We start from the raw sequence: 22,053 nt of genomic DNA, 5'->3' as shown, positions 1-22,053 counted from the left end.
TATATGATTATTAGGGTTTGGGATATAAGGTTTAGGGGTTAGGGAGTTAGGGGTTAGGAATTTGGGGTCTAGGAGATTTAAAGGTTAGGGGTTAGGGATTTAGGGTTTAGGGTGTCAATTAATGGTACTACTCAAGTTAGGGATCATTTATAATTTTATCAGATAGTTTTAAACATTACTTAAAATTTTAATAATTAATTAATTAAAATTCTAATGAAACATAGAAGAAAGAAAGAAACAAATAATACTAAGTAAAAGATGTGAGATTTAGCGGCGTTTAGAGCAAAAACGCCGCAAAAGTTATTAATAATTTGGTAAAAACGGTGTAGTTTTTGGCTGAGAATTTAACGGCGTTCGCGGCGCAAGGGCAAAAACGCCACTGAAGTTGGGTATTAGAGGCGCTAGGAAGAAAACGCCGCAAAGTTGCTGTGTAGTTTAATCAAAACGTTGTCGTTTTCTATTGCATATTAACGTCATTAGCGGCGTTTTATTAGTAAACGCCGCAATTTGTAATTATATATTGTGTTTTTTAAATATGAATTAAATTTTTTTTTTTAAAAATTCCTAAAAAACGGTGCCGTTTCAGTAGAAGAATTTAATTTGTTAGTGGCATTTTTGTAAATAACGCCAGAAAAATGGGCATTAGCAGCGTTTTAATCGTAAACGCCGCAAAAATTTATGAATAGTTTGGGCAAAACGATGTAGTTTTTGTTCGGGAATTTACTGGCTTTTGCGGCGCAATTGTAAAAGCGCCAGTAAAGGTATGTTTTAGCGGCGCTACGCGAAAGCGCCGCAAATTTGCTTTCCAGTTTTAAGAAAACGCTGTCGTTTATCTACCACATTAACGTTATTAGTGGCGCTATATTACAAACGCCGCAATTGTTCATTCTGTATTTCATCCCAACACTTAGCCGAAAAACGATTTTTGTCCCCAAAAAGGCCCCCCAACTTTTCCCCAGAAATCGTGAAAAAATACAAAGATTGAAAAAGGTGTAGGAGAACTCAGAATCATCACAAACGAAGCAAGAATATTTAGTCAATCTTCAGAGGATACTATCAAAGCTGCGAAATTTGTGGTTAAAAGGTAAGCGTTTTTTCCTTTCGAAATACTTTGTCTTGATTTAGGGTTTTCGAGTAGTGTAATTTGGGAATTTGGGGTTTAGATTCGGATTTCAATCACCAAGCTACTGGTAGTTTGTTTGGGAAATTTGGGGAATTTGGGGATTTCTGCATGTCTAGGGTTTGGGGATTTCTGCGTGTTTCTCCCTTCATTTTGTTTATTTCGTTGTTCATTTTCTTTAAATTTTTTGTTATGTTCTGTTGACAATAACATTGCTGTGCTTTATGTTTTGTTGGTATTTTATTTATTTAATGATTTATTTTGATTATAAATTTCGTTTATTTGGTTAGGATTTTGTTAGAAAAGAAAAAATAAAACCGGTTTTAATCTATGCTACTTGGATTCCAGTGTAAGGATCGAATGCTTGAGTATTTTAAACTAAAATCCCATTCTCATATACCAAAATAGCTTAGAACAGAACTAGACACAACTGAAAACAGAAAATTCAATTTGCTGAATAAATGTTGCAGATGAGTTGAAGTTCACTATTTCTCGCCAATTTAGCCTTCAATGCCTGCAAAAATTGATTACAAAATATATAAGACTCATTTCTGTTATCATGTTGTTCATGAGGTACAGGATCGAGCTTATGTAAAAAAATAAAGCTATGAAATTTTTAAATGTTTAAAATGTGTTTCACACCTGTGGTTTGAGTGCGGAGAAATCGATACCAGTTTTTGCTGCTTAAATTTCAATACCTCGGGATGACTGATTTTTCTTCAATTTGAACAAAAGGGATCTTGTTTGACATGGAGTCTGTTTTGCGAGATTTTCTAAATGAATATGCAAATAGATGTTCTATTTTCTACCTTGTTTTGCGATAGCAACATATATTATTTAATAGTACCTACTCATATTTAGTTAAATGTAACTAATTATATCTTGTGGGCTATGAGACTCAATGCTGCAATTTGCCAAAATTGTGACTGTAGACAGGCTGTAGACAGCAGCTTAGCTACTGTCAAATGTTCAAGGTTTGTAAAAGAAGGGTTGGTTAGTACTGCTTAATTGAGGCTACTGTCAAATGTTCTTTGATGTGAATTTGAGCTTATATATTTCATCTGAATCAAAGTTGTGTAATATTTGATATTAATATTTGGTATGAATAATTAAGTGAATTTGATCTGGAAATATTTCATACGGTAAATCTGAAGAAATATAGAGTCTTGTTCTGCATTGCTGTTTATGTATTGTTCTGATTGTTGTGATAATTAAAATTCAAATTTAGATTTGTATCTTAATTTAGTTAAATATTCTTTTGTTCCCTTCTGTTTTTTATTCTGTTTTGTTGGTACTAATTTACTTGTCTGTGTTTTTTTTTTTTTGAAGTTTGCTTCGAAGTTGAGGAAATTTGAGGTATTTTTAATATATTTCCCTAGATAGTTTTCTTAAAAAAAAACAGCTCCAAATGTTTAAATTTCTGATTTGGTTATATTTCAGCTTTATCGTTTAATTGAGTTGGTTTTTTTTAGTTTTAAAACGGAGTTTAAATTATCATCTTTGCTTTTAAAGCTGTGGGTATCGGTTTTAATTATCATCTTTGCTTTATATGTTGCCAGCTCAATTTAATTTACGTGTAACTTTGCCGCTTATTACAAGTTATGCTAGTTTTAAATATAGTACATGTTATTTTTGTACGTATCATTTACCCATTCCAAAAAAATTGCGCAAATTATTAAATTTCAGATTATGATTCTTAAATCACTTTTTATATTTCAGTAAATGAATAAATTATTGGCGATTAGTTTATTCGGTTTAACGTGAATAAATTATCGATTTTCGATTTTATGTCAATGAATAAATTTATATTACATTACTTACATTACTTACTAAAATATAGTACATTACTTAAATATATAACGCATAAAAATTTATAACTTACATTACTTAAATATATTACATTACTTAAACTTTATATATATATATATATATTAAAAATTTAGCTATATGGTATGGATATATAACCTATATTCCAATTTTATTGTCAATAAATTTTATAATTTTGCCAATAATTGTAAATGTTATTTTAAATATTAAAACCTATATTTTAATATATCACCCATATATGGTATGGATATATAACCTATATTTCAATTTTATTAGAAATGAATTTTATAATTTTAAAATAAATGTAAATGTTATTTTTAAATATTAAAACCTATATGTTATTTTTAAATATTAAAACCTATATGTTATTTTTAAATATTAAAACCTATATTTTAATATATCACCCCATATATGGTATGGATATATATCCTACATTTCAATTTTATTAGAAATGAATTTTATAATTTTAAAATAAATGTAAATGTTATTTTTAAATATTAAAACCTATATGTTATTTTTAAATATTAAAACCTATATGTTATTTTTAAATATTAAAACCTATATTTTTAATATATCACCCCATATATGGTATGGATATATATCCTACATTTCAATTTTAATAACTTACATAATATACAACTTACATAATACACAACTTATATAACTTAAATGGAAACAGATAATAATAACTTTGTTAACTAACATTGTACACAACTTACATAATACATTACTTACTTAACATACATAGCCTACATAACTTACATAATTTACATGTTACATAACTTAAATAACTTACATAATACATAACTTTGGTAACTAACATTATACACATCTTACATAATTTACATGTTACATAACTTAAATAACTTACATAATACATAACTTTGATAACTTACATAATACACATCTTACATAATTTACAACCACTTAACTTAAATAACTTACATAATACATAACTTACTTAACATACATAGCCTACACAACTTACATAATTTACATGTTACATAACTTAAATAACTTACATAATACATAACTTTGCTAACTAACATTATACACAACTTACATAATACATTACTTACATAACTTAAAGCATAATAATAACTTACATAATACACAACTTACATAGCTTACACAATACATAACTTACCCGTGCAATTTATTGTCAAGATTAGGCTTCAAGAAATAAGAAATGGACCGGTCTTGGATGAATTTGTCGAGGGTGTTTACAGTTATCGAAATAGAGTACAAACATTTCTAAATTTTGCATTTCAATATGCAAGCCAAGAGAACATGATTCTTTGCCCGTGTAAGAAGTGTGTCAACATAAACTGGCATTATCGTGAAGTTGTATATGAGCATCTAATTGTTGATGGATTTGTTCGTGGTTATAAACAATGGTTTTTTCATGGAGAATGCCCGCTAGTACTTCCTCTTCAAGGATGGATGTATCTTATGATAGTACTTGCTTACCATCGATCATTAGAGGGATGACATTGAAGGGATGTTGCGGAAGCATTTAATATTCACAGTCATGGTTTACTGATCGTTCCCACCCGACTTTGTGCCATCGATGACCGTAATATAGGTGGAAATGCTTTTACCGAACCCTAAGAAGTGTACATCATGAAGAGCCGAATGGAGAAGCGGCAAAGTTCTACGCTACTTAATGAGATGAACGAAGAACTATATGAGGGATCGAAGTTTGCAAAATGTCTTTCTGCATTCGTCTTTTCCAGTTAAAATGTTTGGGAGGGTGGACCGGGAACTCATTGACAATGTTGTTAGAGTTTTTGAGAGAAATGTTTCCGTTTGCAAAAATCCCTCAGTCATGCAAAGATATGAAGAAAATGATAAAAGACTTAGGTCTTGGGTACAACAAAATCCATAGTTGCCCAAACGATTGCATGTTGTACTGGGGCGATCGGAGAAACCAACAGTGCTGTCATGTATGCAGCGAATCCCGTTGGATGAATAGAAACACAAAAGATGGGAACGACGATGAAAATGATGCACAGCCAAAAAAGAAGCCGGTAAAGATTTTACGGTATTTTCCACTGATACCAAGGCTTCAAAGACTTCTCATGTCGTCGAAGACAGCGGAGTCAATGACGTGGCACCATGAAGGACGAACTGATGATGGACTATTAAGGCATTCGGCAGATTCTTTAGCTTGGAAATCATTTGACAATAAATTTCCAAGCTTTGCAAGCGATCCCAGGAGTGTGAGGCTTGGCCTAGCATCTGATGGATTTAATCCTTACAAGATCATGAGTACTGCATACAGTATTTGGCCAGTAGTGCTTGTTCCTTACAATCTGCCTCCGTGGATTTGCATGAAACAATCTTCCCTTATCTTATCTATGATTATCCCTGGAGAGAAAGGGCCCGGGAATGATATCGATATTTATTTACAGCCACTTATTGAAGAGTTAAAACAATTATGGGCTGGTGTCGAGACATACGATGTGCTGAGAAAGGAGAACTTTAATTTACGTGCAGCTTTGATGTGGACCATTAATGACTTCCCCGCTTATGCCAATTTATCCGGTTGGAGTACCAAGGGTCGTTATGCGTGCCCTTGTTGTGCTGCACAAACATGTTCGCAATGGTTATACAATGGGAAGAAGTTCTCTTACATGGGGCATCGTCGGTGGTTATCGGAAAGTCATAGATTTAGATCTCATAGTTCAGCATTTGACGGTACTGAAGAGTTCAGAGAAGCTCCTTCGCAGACAAGTGGATCTGAAATCTTGTTAATGTTGGAAGATATGAATTTCATTTATGGGAGGATGAATCAACCGACAAACACGGAAAGAAATAAAAGATCAAATGATGAAGCTGATGACAACTCCGATGAAGAGGATGATCCTAATGAGGCAGACTTGTGGAAAAAAAGAAGTATTTTTTTTGAGTTGCCTTATTGGGAGCACCACCTTTTACGACACAATATTGATGTTAAGCACATTGAGAAAAATGTCTGCGAGAACATTGTGGGTACAATTTTGAACGTCGACAGAAAATCAAAAGACAATCTTCAGCGTCGACTTGATTTAGTTCAGATGGGAATTCGGCCTGATCTTCATCCCAGTCCACTTCCGAATGGGAAATATCGGTTGCCGCCTTCTATTTTCTCAATGTCCAAGACGGAGAAAGAACTGTTCTGCATGGTGTTGAAGGATATAAAGGTTCCAGATGCGTATGCATCAAATATATCTCGATGTGTTAGTGCTAAAGATCGAAGATTATATTCGCTGAAATCACATGACTATCACATCTTGATGCAAGATTTAATGCCAGTTGCTCTACGATGTTGTATGTCCAAGAAGGTGACGTCTTGTATCATTGAACTATCCAACATAATGAAAGCCATTTGTGGCAAAGTTTTGGATGTTCAAGAACTTCAGAAGGTGCAGGATCGAGCCGCTTTGACCTTATGCAACATGGAGAAAATCTTCCCACCTTCCTTCTTCACCATTATGGTTCACTTGATAATTCATCTCCCGCACGAAGCAATTCTTGGCGGACCCATTTTCTATCGATGGATGTATCCCATAGAAAGGTGTTAAAGAAGTATTTTTTAAAATTTCCTTCATTCACCTATATGCCTTTAGTTACAAATTTTGATAATGTTGTATACCGTGTTTAGGTTCCTATCCAAATTAAAGTCTTATTGCCGCAACAAGCGTTATCCAGAAGGATCGATTGCTGAAGGCTACTTGGCAGAGGAATGTATGACCTTCTGTTCCAGATATTTGGAAGATGTTGAAACGAGGTTCAATAGACTAAATAGAAATGCTGGACTCACGGATCATAACTTTGCCGATAATTATTTGTTCCAAAGTTTTGGAGAACCAATCGGTAAAGTTGAAATTGCAGAATTAGATGATTTATCGTGGGTTCAAGCACATCGATATGTTCTGTTTCACCACGAAGCAATGGAACCTTTACGCAAGTAAGTTCTAGAAATTTGATAAATATTCAAGATTTAAAAATTGTTTATAGTCTAACAAACTGAACATATTTTTAACATAGTGAGTACAAACAAATATTGAGATCTCGTTCGCGCTCCCGAAGAACACAACATCGAGATATCAATAAGTTGTTTACAGAAACTTTTCATGAATGGTTAAGCCAAACGGTATGCAATAGGAGCTTCATTGAAAAATAATAATGTTTTGGATTTTACATTTTTAATTACTCAGTTTACTTTCCATTCAATAGGTTTGGAGTGGGAAGAATGTCAATGACGAAGTTAAATGGCTTTCCCAAGGTCCAAATCGGTGGTTAAAAGATATAGTCGTTCCTCATAAACGGATTCAGATTTCATACAAAATACCGCGAGAGATTGAGGAGAACGCAAAATTGTGGAATAGTGGTTAATTCCTCAATTACAAGTTATGCTAGTGCTAGGGACAATAATCCTGTGGAGGGAAATGTGGAATATTTTGGACTTCTTACTGACATAATTGAGTTGGATTACTACGTCAAATGGAAAGTTGTCTTATTTCGAGGTGATTGGGCCGATGTTAATACTGCACGTGGAATCAAGCAAGATCAATTTGGTTTCACAATGGTAAACTTCGCTCAATTGATTCACACAGGACAACAATTGATTGATGAGCCGTATGTATTTTCTTCTCAAGTCAAACAAGTTTTTTACTCAAAAGACCCAACTGATGAGGGTTGGTACGTTGTACTCCGTAACATCCCTAGAGACTTGTTTGAGATGGGCAGTGGAAGTAGAGATGACATTGACGACAGAACACAAACTTTGCCATTTCCAGAACAGAACTTAAACGAAAACATCCCTAGTACTAGTACACAATTTCAATGGGTCCGTCAGGATACGGATGAAGAGATTTACGAATTATAATGTAGTAAGCTTTTACGATTATCTAATTACATTTACGAATGATGATATTTCAACTATTTTATATGTGATATTATTGTTCTAATTGTATACTAAGTTTTAACTAATTTATTTGTATTGCGATAAAATGCCTAGAAGAAAAGTGCGATCGCACCGCATTGTTCAAGGTACTCCAAACTCGGCGAAACAAACAGCACTGAACAACAGACTGCTATTGGATCTTCGAATGTTCCGGTTACACCTGAGGAACCTATAGAAGTTCAAAGTAATTTAACATTTAATTTACATGTGTGTTGACTTCTTGTTTGTGTTTTTTAAATTTCAGATATTACAATACTTTTATTTTTCAGATGAAACTGGTGGGACGCGAGAGGTCGCGGACGTGCAGATCGAGCGATTTATACGACCTAGATCCAGTCGAGCGTGTCCAAGTATCCAATAATAGCTTTGGTCAGCCGGTTGGATCAGAAGCTCGCCTTTTAGCAGGATACATGGGCATTCTAGCACGGAATGCAAATATGTTGCCAATTAACTTGAGTCATGGCATAAAGTGCCCGAGAGTAACAAGAACCAAGCTCTCGATAACATTAAGGTAACAAAACGTGTATGTCATTTATAATACTTGGGTTTAAGTTTCGTTTACATTTACTTTCTTAAGTTGTGTTTTTTGTAGGCGAGATTTGCTTTAGAGGTCTCCGATGCTTATGTAAAGAAGGCATTGGGAAAAAGATGGAGAGACCATAAGAGCACTTTAAAGAAAGACTATTTTAAGACAAAAACAACACTCGACGAGAGATTACAAAATGTCCCGCCGGGAATGCTGAGGTACCAGTGGGAAGAGGTCGTTAGATTTTGGACTTCGAAGAAAGGAGAGGTATGTGTAACTTATAAAATTTTGTAATTATTTTGGTGTATAGTATTTCCTAATTAACATACTAATAATTTCATAATGTAGGATCGTGAAGAAGTTGGAAAAAAAAGTAGGCAGCAACAAAAATTCACTCACACAGCTGGGTCGAAAAGTTTTGCGTGTGTAGCTCATGCAGAGGTATTTTCAATTTTTTAATATTGGCAGATATTTATTACTTACATTAATATTTTTACTATTGTATTGTAGGAACTATCGTCCGGTCAAAAAGTTGGACGCCTTCAACTTTTTGACATTACACATAGGAAGAAAGATGGAAACCCTATGACTCCTGAAGCTGCAGAAATTATGGTACGTTTGCTTAATACAATTTCACTTATTTTAATTATTTATAGTGTTTATTTTCTAATGATTTATTTCATTTATTGTAGTGCAAATATTGTTAAGTTATGTTGCATTGGGTTTTTTAATATATATTGCGTTCCTAACTATTTGATTTATTTTTTAGGAAAAATTAAAGGATAAAAAGGCGGAGTACGAAGCGATTGTTTCCAGTGATAGTTCTGTTCATATTGACGACATTGATAACCGGATTATCACTGAAGTTTTGGGTCCTGAAAGGTATGGTCGGGTTCGATTTCAAGGATCTTTTGTTAACCCATCCCAATATTTTGGATCTAGCTCGCAACAATATATGCCTTCGGGGAGTTGAGCTGAAGCTGAGGTTCAAAGGTTAAGAGACCAGATGGCTCAGATGCAAGCGACAACAACTGAGCAAATTACACAACTTAAAGCAGAGGCAACATCTAGAGAAGCTGAGGTTCAAAAAAGATATGAAGAACTCCAGCTACAACTTAAAGCAGATGCAGCAGCGAGAGAAGCTGAGGTTCAACGAAAGTATGAAGAACTCCAAGAATGACTTAGAAGCGAATCTGGCAAGAAAGAGAAGCAGAGGCGGCAGCGAGAGAAGTACAGGCTGCAGCGAGGGAAACAGAGCAGCGTCAAAAGTTCGATGAACTCCAGCAGCAGCTTCAAAGTATGATGAAGATGTTTCAGCAGTCGCAACCGCCGCCGTCTTAGATTACCGTGTAAATATACTTCAATTTTGACTTTTAATTATCATTTTAACTTTTAACATTTTTGTAAGAATAATAAGAATTTTATTTTATTTATTAATATTTATTATATTATTTGTTTAATATATAGATTTATTGCTTTTGGCTGGTTTAGATATGATTTCTTCTGATTTGTTTTTACAGGAGGGCTGAAAATATAAAAAATTTTATTTTACAAATCTGCCAAATTTAGTGGCGTTTTTTTAAAAAACGCCACTAAAGGTGTTTTGCCTTTAGTGGCGTTTTTGGTCAAAGCGCCGCTAAAGATTAGGGTCTTTTACGGCGTTTGTGGAAAAGGCGCCACTAAAGATCATGGTCTTTAGCGGCGTTTGTAATGAAAGCGCCGCTAAAGATTAGGTTCTTTAGTGGCGTTTGCTGTCGAGGCGCCGCTAAAGACCCCTGATCTTTAGCGGCGCTTATCCCAAAAACGCCGCTAAAGATCAGGGTCTTTAGCGGCGCTTCTACTAAAGCGCCGCTAAAGGTCTTATTCTTCAGCGGCGTTTGTGCTAGAAGCGCCGCTAAAGACCAACACCTTTAGCGGCGTTTATTTCCGAAAACACCGCTAAAGTTAGCGGGGCATTCATTAGCGGCATCTGTTGCGGCGCTTTCCAAAGCGCCGCTAAAAGTATCTACGGCGCTAAATAGCGCCGCTAAAGGCCTAAAAAAGCGCCGCTAAAGGCCTGTTTTGGTGTAGTGATTGCCCTTCATCCCCAACTGTAAATCGAGAAAGAAATAGCGAAGTGAGGCATGATCTAAATGTCATTATTATGGTTCCAAGTTTGTTATTTTTGTCTCAACAACTTTACTCATCATAGGTCTAACTTTCGATTATTGAGAAGCATCCTTCAAGGCGAGGATTTATAAGTCGATAAAATCTCCATCTCTCTCTAAGAAAAGGACGAGCCCATTCCACCAGGTTATGCTCCCCATTTGGTTGGGTTTTGTCCATGGATCTCCGGCCTATCAATATCTCAAGTAGAACCACCCAAAAGATATAGACATCACTCTCTGATGTAAAATACAGTTCTCATTAGCTATAAAATGAACAAATAAAAGATGGTAACTTGAAAAAGAATGTCAAAATTGATATTTACATCTGCTGCATATATCTCTCAAACAATTATGTAATTAATTACGAAAGTTGCATGGAATGATAATGGTAAAATAAAAAGATACAATTTTCAGTTAGTCCTCTACTTTACAAAAGTTGTGGTTATGTAACTACAATTTATACTATCAAAAAGAACATAAGAAATTATGGTGTAATTAACAAAATAAAAAATTATGATGTAATATATAATATAAATACAATATTAGATTATGGCATAACCCATGATATGAGTGAAAATAGTTATGTAACAAATATATTTATAAAATATAAAATATAAATGAGGTTTTGGTTAAAATGATTAAATTAAAATATTAAAATCTATGGAGCCTTGGGTCCAAATCCAATAATGTGTATATTTTTCTAGATTTTATATAAAATATAAAAAAAATTGTAGTTACAAAATGATGGATATTTAGTAATTTACTAATTGACTTGAGATACGGTTGGTAGGTGACATGATACCGATTCAATTAATCACTTAATATATAATATAAATAAATAGATAGATATATTAAGTTTTTTATTATAATAGCTATTTTTATTCTTAAAAGAATAAAACCGCAGTGGGATGCGAGGAATGGGATGGGATAAATCTCAAAACTATATATGAATTATGATTTAATGTGTAATTGCATACATGAATTTTGATTTTATGTAGTTTTGTGCATAAAATTTTGATTTGATCCAACTCTTATAAATTATTAACATAATTATTGATATCACATCATTTTATATTTATATATTGCATGCATAAATAATTATATTTACCCCATATAAAAATAAATTGATATATTTATTTCTTTAAATGTATATAATTAAATCAAAATTAAAGTTTCAAGTATACATTTGAACCACAATTAGAGTTTCGCATATATAATTGCAACAAATTAAATTTCATTTATACAATATGACACATTAAATCAAAATTCAGATTTATCCATTTATATTATGTTGTAATCTATATATTTATATTATATATTAAACACGTTTGGAAAATTAGAGTTGTTTGTAATAACAAAAGGGTAATTAATGTCCCAATAATTGCACTTTTATGAAATTATTTTGTGATAAAATTAATATTTACATTGGCTGTAAATATCACACAATGAATTATGTAATTAATTAGGAATTGCATGGAATGATATTAGTCAAATAGAATAGTATTGTGATTAAGGGTGTTCATTGTCCTAAGTGTGACTTAGATTCGAGTTGTGTTTATTTTTTAGGTTTTACTCTATATTAAAAATCAAAAAAAAATATTACTTTTATATCAAAGTCGCTTTGTTTGAGGAAGAACATCAATTAGACTCTCCAATTCACTCTTTAAAAAGATGGAAGACAAGTTGATGCACAAAGCTAACCAATCAACTTGTATTTGGTATGTTGAAACCATTTTTTTGTAAAAAAAAATCGATTTGGATTTTGAAAAACAAAAACGGAGTCGCCACCAATCCTTTTTATTTAGGTGTGATCGGATCACCTCATAATTTAGTCATTTTAATAAAAGTTTAAATTTACTAAAACGATAATTTTTTGTTTACAAAATCCAGAAAACTGGTTCAGGAGTCGATTACACACGAGGAAGTATTAGCACCCTCGATACATCCAAAATTGGTACCTTGTTGATTAATTAGTGTTAATATCGAAAATTTGCAAAGATTTTAAAATACGATCCTTTTATTTAACCGGACACTTGTATAAATCAAGTTGCACGGTAAGACCCTCTTATTTCGGGAGATAGAATGTCACACCCAATGAGTTAGGATGTGATGTTTCACATCCTCGAAAATGAGCTTGTCTTTTGATTTTTAAAACTTATACAGTGAAGTTTAAAAAGGATATCCAATTGTTTAAGTCAGATGAAAATCAAAGCCTAGTAAGTTAGGACACAATTTCTCAAATTCCAAACATAGAATATTGTCTTTATTTTAAAAAATCCTCATCTCGAGAGGACAAGACGTATCGAATTCCCGAGAATTAGCTTTTTATTTATATGTTTTGATTAAAAAAGGATACTCAATTACTTAGATTCAGCGAGGAAAATTAGAACCCAATAAGTTAGGGCTCAATCTTCTCGAAGATCCCAAATACCAAGTATTGCGTTATCTTGAAAGCTTTTGAATAAAATGATTTCGACACTTAAATGATATTAAACGTAACCTTTTAAGCGAATAAAACGCAATGGAATAATAATGTACAAAGTAAAGTGATAATTTATGAACAAAATGTATACTAATGAACATCAAATAATCAATAAATACAAGTTAAAAAATTCAATACACATAATAGCAATAATCATATAACATGTTATCTTAACATATATATTAATAACAAAATGAGATGAGTAATGGGAAAATCTAAAATACTAGAAAACAATATCAAGCAAACAATACAAAAGAAAGTTTAAAATGGATATTATCAAGGCAATTTAAAGAATATAAAATAACTTTAAAAAAAAACTAGTATACAAATTGATTCAAAATAAAATAATATACATATATAGAACAACTTTAAATAAATCATTTATAAAATTATTTAAAATTATATATACATGATTCAACTCATATCGTGTCAATATAAAACATAAGATATATATATAAAGACATTTAAAACGAGATATATATATATATATATATATATATTATAGAAAAGTATAGAATAAATAAGAATAATTTTAGAAAACAAACAACATATAGCTTGAAATAAATAATATATAGACGAAATTTAATATAAAACTAGAATTAAAACCAATAATATATTAATATATATATATGAATAAACAATATAATACAAATGATACATACAATTTGAAATAAATAGAATAATTTGCTATAAGTATACATAATTGATTTTTTTAAGATGAAAATAAATAAATAAATAAAAGTATGTATGATAATTTTGGAAGAGGTAATATAAATAAATGAAGTTTAAAAAAACAAAATATTAATTTGCAAGATAATGTAAAGTTTTAAGCATAAATTAAAAATAAAAGATTAATAGACTTCAAATAAAATGACTAAATAGATACGCAAAAAAATGTTGAAGGACCAATAGGAAAATTAATCCAGGCTTCCTAAACGCTGCGTTTAACGCAGGACCAAAATGAAACGAAAATAAAATTACGTGGCTAATTTAAAAGAAAAAGAAAAGAAAGAAAAAGGATCAAATTGCAAACCATTGCAAAAATAGAAGGACCACGCACGTAAATAGCCCGTCGAAGCAAAACACACGGATCCTCCCCCTAGGTCGGGTCAACACGTAGGTTCAGGGGAGCTAAGACCAAAATGGTGTCGTTTTGGCCACTGGAATTAAGGCTCAAAACAGCGCCGGTTCAACCTTCTATAAAACCAAAAAAATTTTTGAAAAATTTCATTTCTCCTCTTTTTCTTAAAAAAAAAGTCAGAAAACAATCTCAAACCCTCCCCTCTTTCAAAATTCGGCCATGGCTCCAGCGCCAGACCACCATGGCGGCAGCCAGTCGCCGGTGACAGTGCCGCCGTTCACGGTGGCCAAAAAATGGAAAAGGGGCATTTTTTGGGCCTTTCGACTCCCTTGGTCTAAAAACATCATTTTTCATCAGAAACGACGAACCTCAGCCTCCCATGGCGGTGCAAGCACTAAAAAAGGTAGGGTTCAATCTTTTTTTTAAAAAACTTTTCTGTGTTTATTTCTAAAAAACAAAATGTAAACAAAGAAAAAAATAACAGAGAAAAAAAATAAACTACCTTCTAATCTCTATATACTTTTTTGAAATTTTCTAATTTTTGTATTGAATCTCCGTAAAAAAAAAAGACCTTTACATCACTGTTTTTTCGGCTTTATATAGCCGAATATTACAAACTATTCTTTTGTTTTTTTTCTTTTTTCGTTGTTGTCGTATTGCTATTTGCTTGCAGGTACGGAGGCCATACGGTGGTAACGTGGAGGGTAGACGGAAGAGTGGCGGCTGAGGGTGCTGTTATGGTTACTGCCGAAACTGTTTAGGGTTACTGGGCTAGGTATTTGGGTTTTGTTTATTGGGATGGGGTTAATTGTAATTGGGCCTTGTAATTTGGACTGAATTAGGTTTGGGTTTATTTTTATTGTAAATGGACTGGACGCTTATTGTTTTTTTTTTTAATTTTTGGTGTTTATTTATTTGTGCCCGGGGCAAAATTCGGTATTACAAGGTAATATATTCAATAAAATTAAATTATGTTTTTGGTTACCGCATAATTATCGAGTTAGTATTCATATACAATAAGAATGTATCCATAAAAATATTACAATTGTTAAGATTTGAACATGTACCACTAGCATTCATAAAATATTTTATTTACCATTTTAATCAAAGCTTTATTTTAATACTTTTATATATTTTAATGTTAAAACACAAATTATTTCATCCACATTAATGTTTGTAAATATTGATAATATAGTTGATTGAATTGACTTCATAAATTAATTGGATACTAACTCGGAAAAAATGACAATACATGATAAATAGTTGGAGTGTATTTAATACTATTAAATTAATATATTTTCCTATTTAAAATTTCTTTTATTCACAATTTGAACTAATTTTTATTGTAATTTAGTAGGTATTGCATAAATTTAATAATTTATTATATGTTATTTTTATAATTGATATAATAAACAATATTTCAAATACACTACAACGTAAAAAATTATAATTAAAATAAAAGTGGACAATTTGAAAGAGAAGATGAAATTTTATTTTTACATCTGGTGTACACGCTAATCCATATTTCGAATCAATCCATGTTGAAACTTAATTTGGAAAATGTTGAAGTAAAACAAAGTAAATTAAAATCTCCACCTCTTTCCAAAAGGGATTCAATGGGAAAATTTTGTCATGAAAGATGTGGATGAGTGGGACTACAAAGTGACAATGATAGGAAAACTCCATTCATATCGCTAATTTTGTCAACAAAATTTGTGGCTAAATGTAAGAGTAAGACTATAAAGTATAGAGAACGGCATGACAGTGGTGATTTCCAGTCTTCCCTTATTATTCTTTTTTGTACCCAATTAAACATGTATGTCAAAAGTTAGGATAAATTATTGAATAGATGCAAAAGGTTACGTCTACGTTGAGAGTAATTATTATATTGATTTTTTTATATAATCTCTAAATCTACTCATAATCCTTTTCAACTCTTAAATTGAATAAAATATATTTTTAAAAATATTCAAACTTACATCCTTTTAATCTTTGTAATACCGAAGGTTCCAACTGAATTAAGGTTGAATCAGCACAATGATTATATTGCTAAATATAAGCAACATTGGCTAAATACAAAAGAAGACTCTAAGAAGGAGCACCTCAACAAGATCCCTGAACAACCCCCAATTAACAAAACCCAATACCCTTACAAGCACCTTAATCCATATCACAGGATATCCTCAACCAACACAAATCATCATATATTAGAATTAGATGAACAATAGTCAATTATATTGTTGATGGTTTTGTTATATTGTTAGCAACAGATTATCATCTCTTTATATGTGTATAAATACATTCTATTGTATCAGAAGTAATCAAGCTATTTTTTCAATTTATCAATGAGAAATCAGAGCAAATTATTTCTAGTTTTTTTGTGCTTGTTTGTGAGATCTTTTCATGATATCAGAGCTGTTTTTGGGTCTTGATTGGGTAAAAGAAAGAAAATTGATCTCCGTTGTTGTCTATTATGCTCAATGACTACTATTCATCCAAAAAGCTCCACGAATGAAGACGTGTCTTACCAGAATCCAGCTCGAGTCAACCACTCATCGTCGCCATGTTTTTCTGATGGAGATGGTGCCTACCAAGTCGTGCATTTGTTTCCTTGGCATGACACAGTCAAGCTCTAAGAGGACACCTTCGTCCAGTGGCAACATCAAGTGATGCTCATCGTCAATGGCTACGGGCTTACAAGATATGTCACTGGAACCATCATTGTACAGCCCAAATTTGCCCCAATCCCACTACCCAAAATTTGACCCGGGCCCATACCAGCAAAACCCTCTACCCAATACAACCCAAAATACCCCACCTAAACCTACCCAACTCAATTAAACCAAATACAGCCCAACAAATTTAACTCAGCAGCCCAAAGGTGAGGCCCAATGCCTAGGCCCAATTCTCCCCAAAAAAATCTGCCTAGGGTTTCAGAGATTGAAACCTAGGCGCCGTATCTGCTGACTTTAGGGCTTCTGTCGCCGTCGCCGGACGTCCCATCCGCACCAACTCCAACTCCACCGCCACTGTCCCATCGTCCCACTTGCGCCATTACCTGCAAAGAAAGAAACAAGCAAGAAACAGTAGCAAACAAGACAACAAAAGCAGTAGCATTCGGCTATAAAAGCCGAAGAAAATGTATTTTGAAGCTCTTGGCTTCCGATCTTTTGTAACTAAAGAAATAGATATTAGCAAAAAGAAATAAAAACAACAAAATTTGAAGGTGATTTGCGATTCTCCTCTTTCAAATTTGCTTTTTTTTTGTTTTCATTTTTTTCTACATCAACAAACAAAGAAACAGTAAAAAAGAAAAAGAAACGGTACCTGAGTCGCTTCGCTTGCGCCGTCGCCGGAGTCCGTCTTCGGGTCTCTGAAATCGGACCAGAAAAGTGACGTTCGAGGTTTTGCTCCACGGTCCCAAGGCTATGAAGATTCGGCCTTTAATCGGTCCCTTGAAACGGTTTTTAAAAAACAACCGTCAGGTGCCTCCGACCACCGCGCATGGCGGGATCGACGGTGGCCCGTTCGGCCAAGGGAAAATGGGGGTTGAGGGGTTTCTTCTCTTCTTTTTTTTTTTGATTTTTTTAAGCAGTGAAAGAATGAAATTTAAAAAAAATTGTTTTAAATAGGAGTTATGAAACGGCGGCGTTTAAGGCACCCCTTGACCCGCGCGGTGACCCGACCCAGAGGGGAGGATCCGCGTGTTTTCTTAAAGGGGATTATTTACACGCACAGTCCCTCTTATTTTTCAGCGCATTACAATTTGGTCCTATTTTGTTGTTTTCTTTTATTTTGATTTAGCCCTAAGATTTTACTTTTGTTTCATTTTAGTCCATTGAGGCGCTGCATTTTAGAACTTTGGGTTTATTTGTTGTTTCGGTCCTTCCCTTTTTACGCGCGTCGCAATTGGATCCTTTTCGTTTTCCTTTATTTCGAATTGGCCTTATATTTTTTATTTCATTTCGATTTAATCCCTTTTTTAGCATCTTTTATTATTTAGTCAATTTTTGTTAACTTTATTATTTTAATGTTACCATTATTATTATTATTATTATTATTATTATTATTATTATTATTATTATTATTATCATTATATTTCCATTTATATTTACTTATGTAATCTTTAAATATATGTGCCATGTTATATTATATTATTATATTATTATTTTATAAGTGCTTATATATATTTCATATATAATTTATGTAATATATATATAAATACTTTTTATATATATGCATACTTATGTACGTATATCTATATACCTTTTTTTTCTCATGAATATATGTATACATACTTATATATATGTATTTTACTTAATAATTTTAAAATACTCATATGTACATACATTTTTTATATTTTATAATTTTCATATATATTTTCCTTTATTTTTATGTTCATTTATGTACTTATTTATATGTTTATTTTATGCTTTAGTTTATTTATTTGTTTATTTGCTATAGTATATGCATGATTGATTTATTATTCGTTTTGTTCATTTTATTTATATAATCATGTTTATTATTCCATCAAGCATATAAATATCATATTTCAAAAAAAAAGAGAAAATATTTCTAATTGAGGCAATATTTAGCGTTTGAAAATTCGAGAAAACGTGCCCTAAGGTGCTGGGTGTCGATTTTTCTCGTTCAACCAAATAGCTAAATATCCTTTCAAAAATTTTAAAATAAGGCAATGTTTTGCGTTTGGAAATTCGAGGAAACATGCCCTAAGGTGCTGAGTGTCGATTTTTCTCATTCAACCAAATGGCTTAATATCCTTTTAAAACTTTTCAAATAAGGCAATGTTTTGCGTTTGGGAAATTCGAGAGAACGTGCCCTGAGGTGCTGGGTGTCGATTTTTCTCGTTCAACCAAATGGCTAAATATCCTTTTAAAAATTTTTTGAAATAAGGCAATGTTTTGCATTTGGGAAATTCGAGAAAACGTGCCCTAAGGTGCTGGGTGTCGATTTTTCTCATTTAGCGGAATAGCCAAATATCCTCTTGAATTTCAATCCATATCATCCGAGTTTTTTTTAGGATCGTATTTTTAACTTCATTAAAGTTTTCAATTTTTCGACACTAAGACATTAAGTAATCAACTAGGTACCAATTTTGGGCGTATCGAGGGTGCTAATCCTTCCTCGTGCGTAACCGACTCCCGAACTCATTTTTCTGAATTTCGTGGACCAAACTTGTTGTTTTAATAAAATCAAATCATTTAATAAAAACAACCACTTTTCAAGATGACCCGATCACACCTTATCAAAAAGGATTGGTGGCGACTCCCATTTTCGTTTTCATTTTCAAAAACCCAAGTCGACCCTGTTTTCCATCCAAAAAATGGTGTCAACAGCTTGGCGACTCCACTGGGGACTTTAAATAAGAGAGTCAAGCCACGAGTTGATTATCTCTTCTCTTTTTGTCGAAAGTTGAAAATGTGATTTAAATATACGATCCTCTCATTACATTTCATTTGTTTTGAGTTATAGTTTTCATCATGTTTTGTATTGTAAATTTTTATATCTTTCTGCATTGCATTGCATGACCGTTGGTTACACCTTTTTAAGTGGGAGTGAGAAGCTAGTCCTTCGTGAGGTTTTCACCTCCGTGCAGGATAGTGGATCACTTTCGGGATACATCCGTACCTATGTCTTCGTGAGATTTTCATCTCCGTGCAGCCATAGGGAAATGTATTCCCCTGAACCGAACTCGGTTTGTATGAGCCTATAATGGGTGAAGATTGAGGAATCTGCAGGTTCGGGTACCTTATCTTTAGAACCGACCCTCATATAGTGGACTTAGGAACTTAACCTAGGTAGAGCCACTCCAAATCCCTAGTATTTACTTGATTAGGTACTTTTTGTTTTCCGTGCTTGCTTATGTTTTGTTCTAACCCCTCTTGTTGTATTTTGATTATGATTGCATTACATTGCATTTGCATCTTAGGAAAGAGATATTGATTCAAGTCCGATTACTAAATTAGAAAGCTTGTCATGGAATACGGATTCCTTGATAAAGTGGAAAATAATACGACTTCCCAAATATATTCTGAGAAACACAAGAATGGCGATGAAAGAGTTCGTGACCCTGCTTCGTAGCCTGAGGATTTAAGGCAATTGTCTAAGAGCTTTCAACCTTCCAACCCCTTAAAGATGCTGACGAGCCTTATGAAGATGGGCATATGATGGATCGCGACCAAGATCAAGAAAATGAGCTAGCAATGGCATCTATTGGCGAGATTACCTCAAATATGCGGATGAAGGAAAAGACCGATGTTGTTTCTTAGAATATGAGGGTGAGGTCGTACATGTATCCATTTTATGTAAGGGAATTTGCTTTCTAGAAAAGTTTCCTAAATGTAATTGAATCAGAATCAACGTCTCTTTAGGCATTCATTTCATGCATTTGCATTACATTGCATGACATGCATTAAAATCCATTGAAAGAGTCTAAATGAGTAAATTTATTTCAGCTAACCTGGAAAACCAACCAACCAAATACCCTTACGATACCCAAGCAAAGACTAGAGAAATGGAACGAAGGTTGGAAAAATTAGAGCAAATGCAGATTCAGATGCGGGAGCAATTGACTGAATTTCAACAGGAGATGAAGGATCAGATGCTAGAATTACAAAGAACCTTGATGAGTCAGTTCAACCGACTGCCAGCTGGAGAGTTAGAAAAAAGGAAGGACCCAGTGGTCCACTTTGGGGTTCATAATAAGGATCTTGACCATTCTCTAGATTATACTCTGACAAGTGTCCAAGTCCAGCCGGATGGGCGTCCACACGTGGAACTCTTTACTATCAGATCACAACAGTATCAGACTGGTATAGCAACACCAGTGGGTTACTTGACAGACTCAAGGTCCAATGTGAGGAACAATTTTCCTGTTGCTCTCGATAGCCCGACTGAAATAAAGCAGATGAGGGTAGAGTACCTAGATACTATAAAGTCCCCAAGGAAGAAGGGGAATAAAAGGGATAATGTAGGCGGATATAACAAGGGCCACTCAAAACCAATCACTGTGGGCAGGCCAAAGACGGAGACCACCAGCCATCAGAGCCCTTTAAAGCAAGAATCTGGAGTGAAACCAGGTACTGAGAAGCTCCAGTTCACACCAATTCCGATGTCATATAAGGAGCTGTATCAAAGCTTGTTCGATGCGCATGCTGTTGCTCCTTATTACTTAAAACCTCCACAGCCTCCGTACCCCAGATGGTACGACGCGAAAGCACAATGCGACTACCATGCGGGAATTACGGGGCATTCAATAGAGAATTGCATTGCCTTCAAGAAGCTAGTCGAAAAATTCATCAACAAAGGTATTGTCAAGTTGGGTGACTCATCTAGTGCAAAAAGCCATCTATCCAATCATATTGACAACGGGATGAATGTGATGTATGAAGAAATGTTGGGAAGCGTTCACATCCATGCCATACATGAAGACATAAAGGAAAAGGGACCTTGTTAGATACCTGCCGTTATAAATCTGGAGTGTTTTAAGCAATTAGCTTGTGGAAGAAATTCTTATAGTTATCAGGGCTTGTTTAGAGTAATGTTCAGAACATTTTTGTTGTTTTTAGCCTAAAGCGATAGAAATTCCTTTGTGAAATAGGCTAATGTCTGAACGTCATTATTCTAATAAAATACATCTTTGCATTCCTTTTTGAGACAATATTCTTTCATTCTTTTTAAATAATTATTTCTGATTATTTCATTCTTTTAGATTTTCTTCCACGTCATTCATTCATAATCATATTGTATAAATAATTATTCATAAATTTATACTTTCTTTGGTACTTATTATGAGTCCCCAGATATCAATGACATGAGTGACACTGTTACAGACTCAGATTTTTCTCTTGAGCGAGGCATGTGTTTATTTCCGAACTTGTTAAGGATGACATAGATCG

The 22,053-nt window shown here is 33.3% G+C and overlaps 1 protein-coding gene across 1 annotated transcript; it reads left to right on the top strand.

The window, feature by feature from the left end:
* The first annotated feature begins 8,494 nt into the window (after positions 1-8,494).
* Positions 8,495-9,397, top strand: LOC128032535 (uncharacterized). Its single transcript, XM_052621140.1, has 4 exons — positions 8,495-8,691; positions 8,773-8,865; positions 8,935-9,036; positions 9,194-9,397. Exons 1-4 carry the CDS (start codon positions 8,635-8,637, stop codon positions 9,395-9,397), a joined length of 456 nt encoding a protein of 151 aa, XP_052477100.1. The 5' UTR covers positions 8,495-8,634.
* Positions 9,398-22,053: the final 12,656 nt, after the last annotated feature.

Source organism: Gossypium raimondii, chromosome 9, assembly GCF_025698545.1.
Source record: "Gossypium raimondii isolate GPD5lz chromosome 9, ASM2569854v1, whole genome shotgun sequence".
Classification (NCBI taxonomy): domain Eukaryota; kingdom Viridiplantae; phylum Streptophyta; class Magnoliopsida; order Malvales; family Malvaceae; genus Gossypium; species Gossypium raimondii.
Note: the sequence above shows the minus strand (reverse complement) of the source record. Positions and strands in the feature narration are given on the sequence as shown.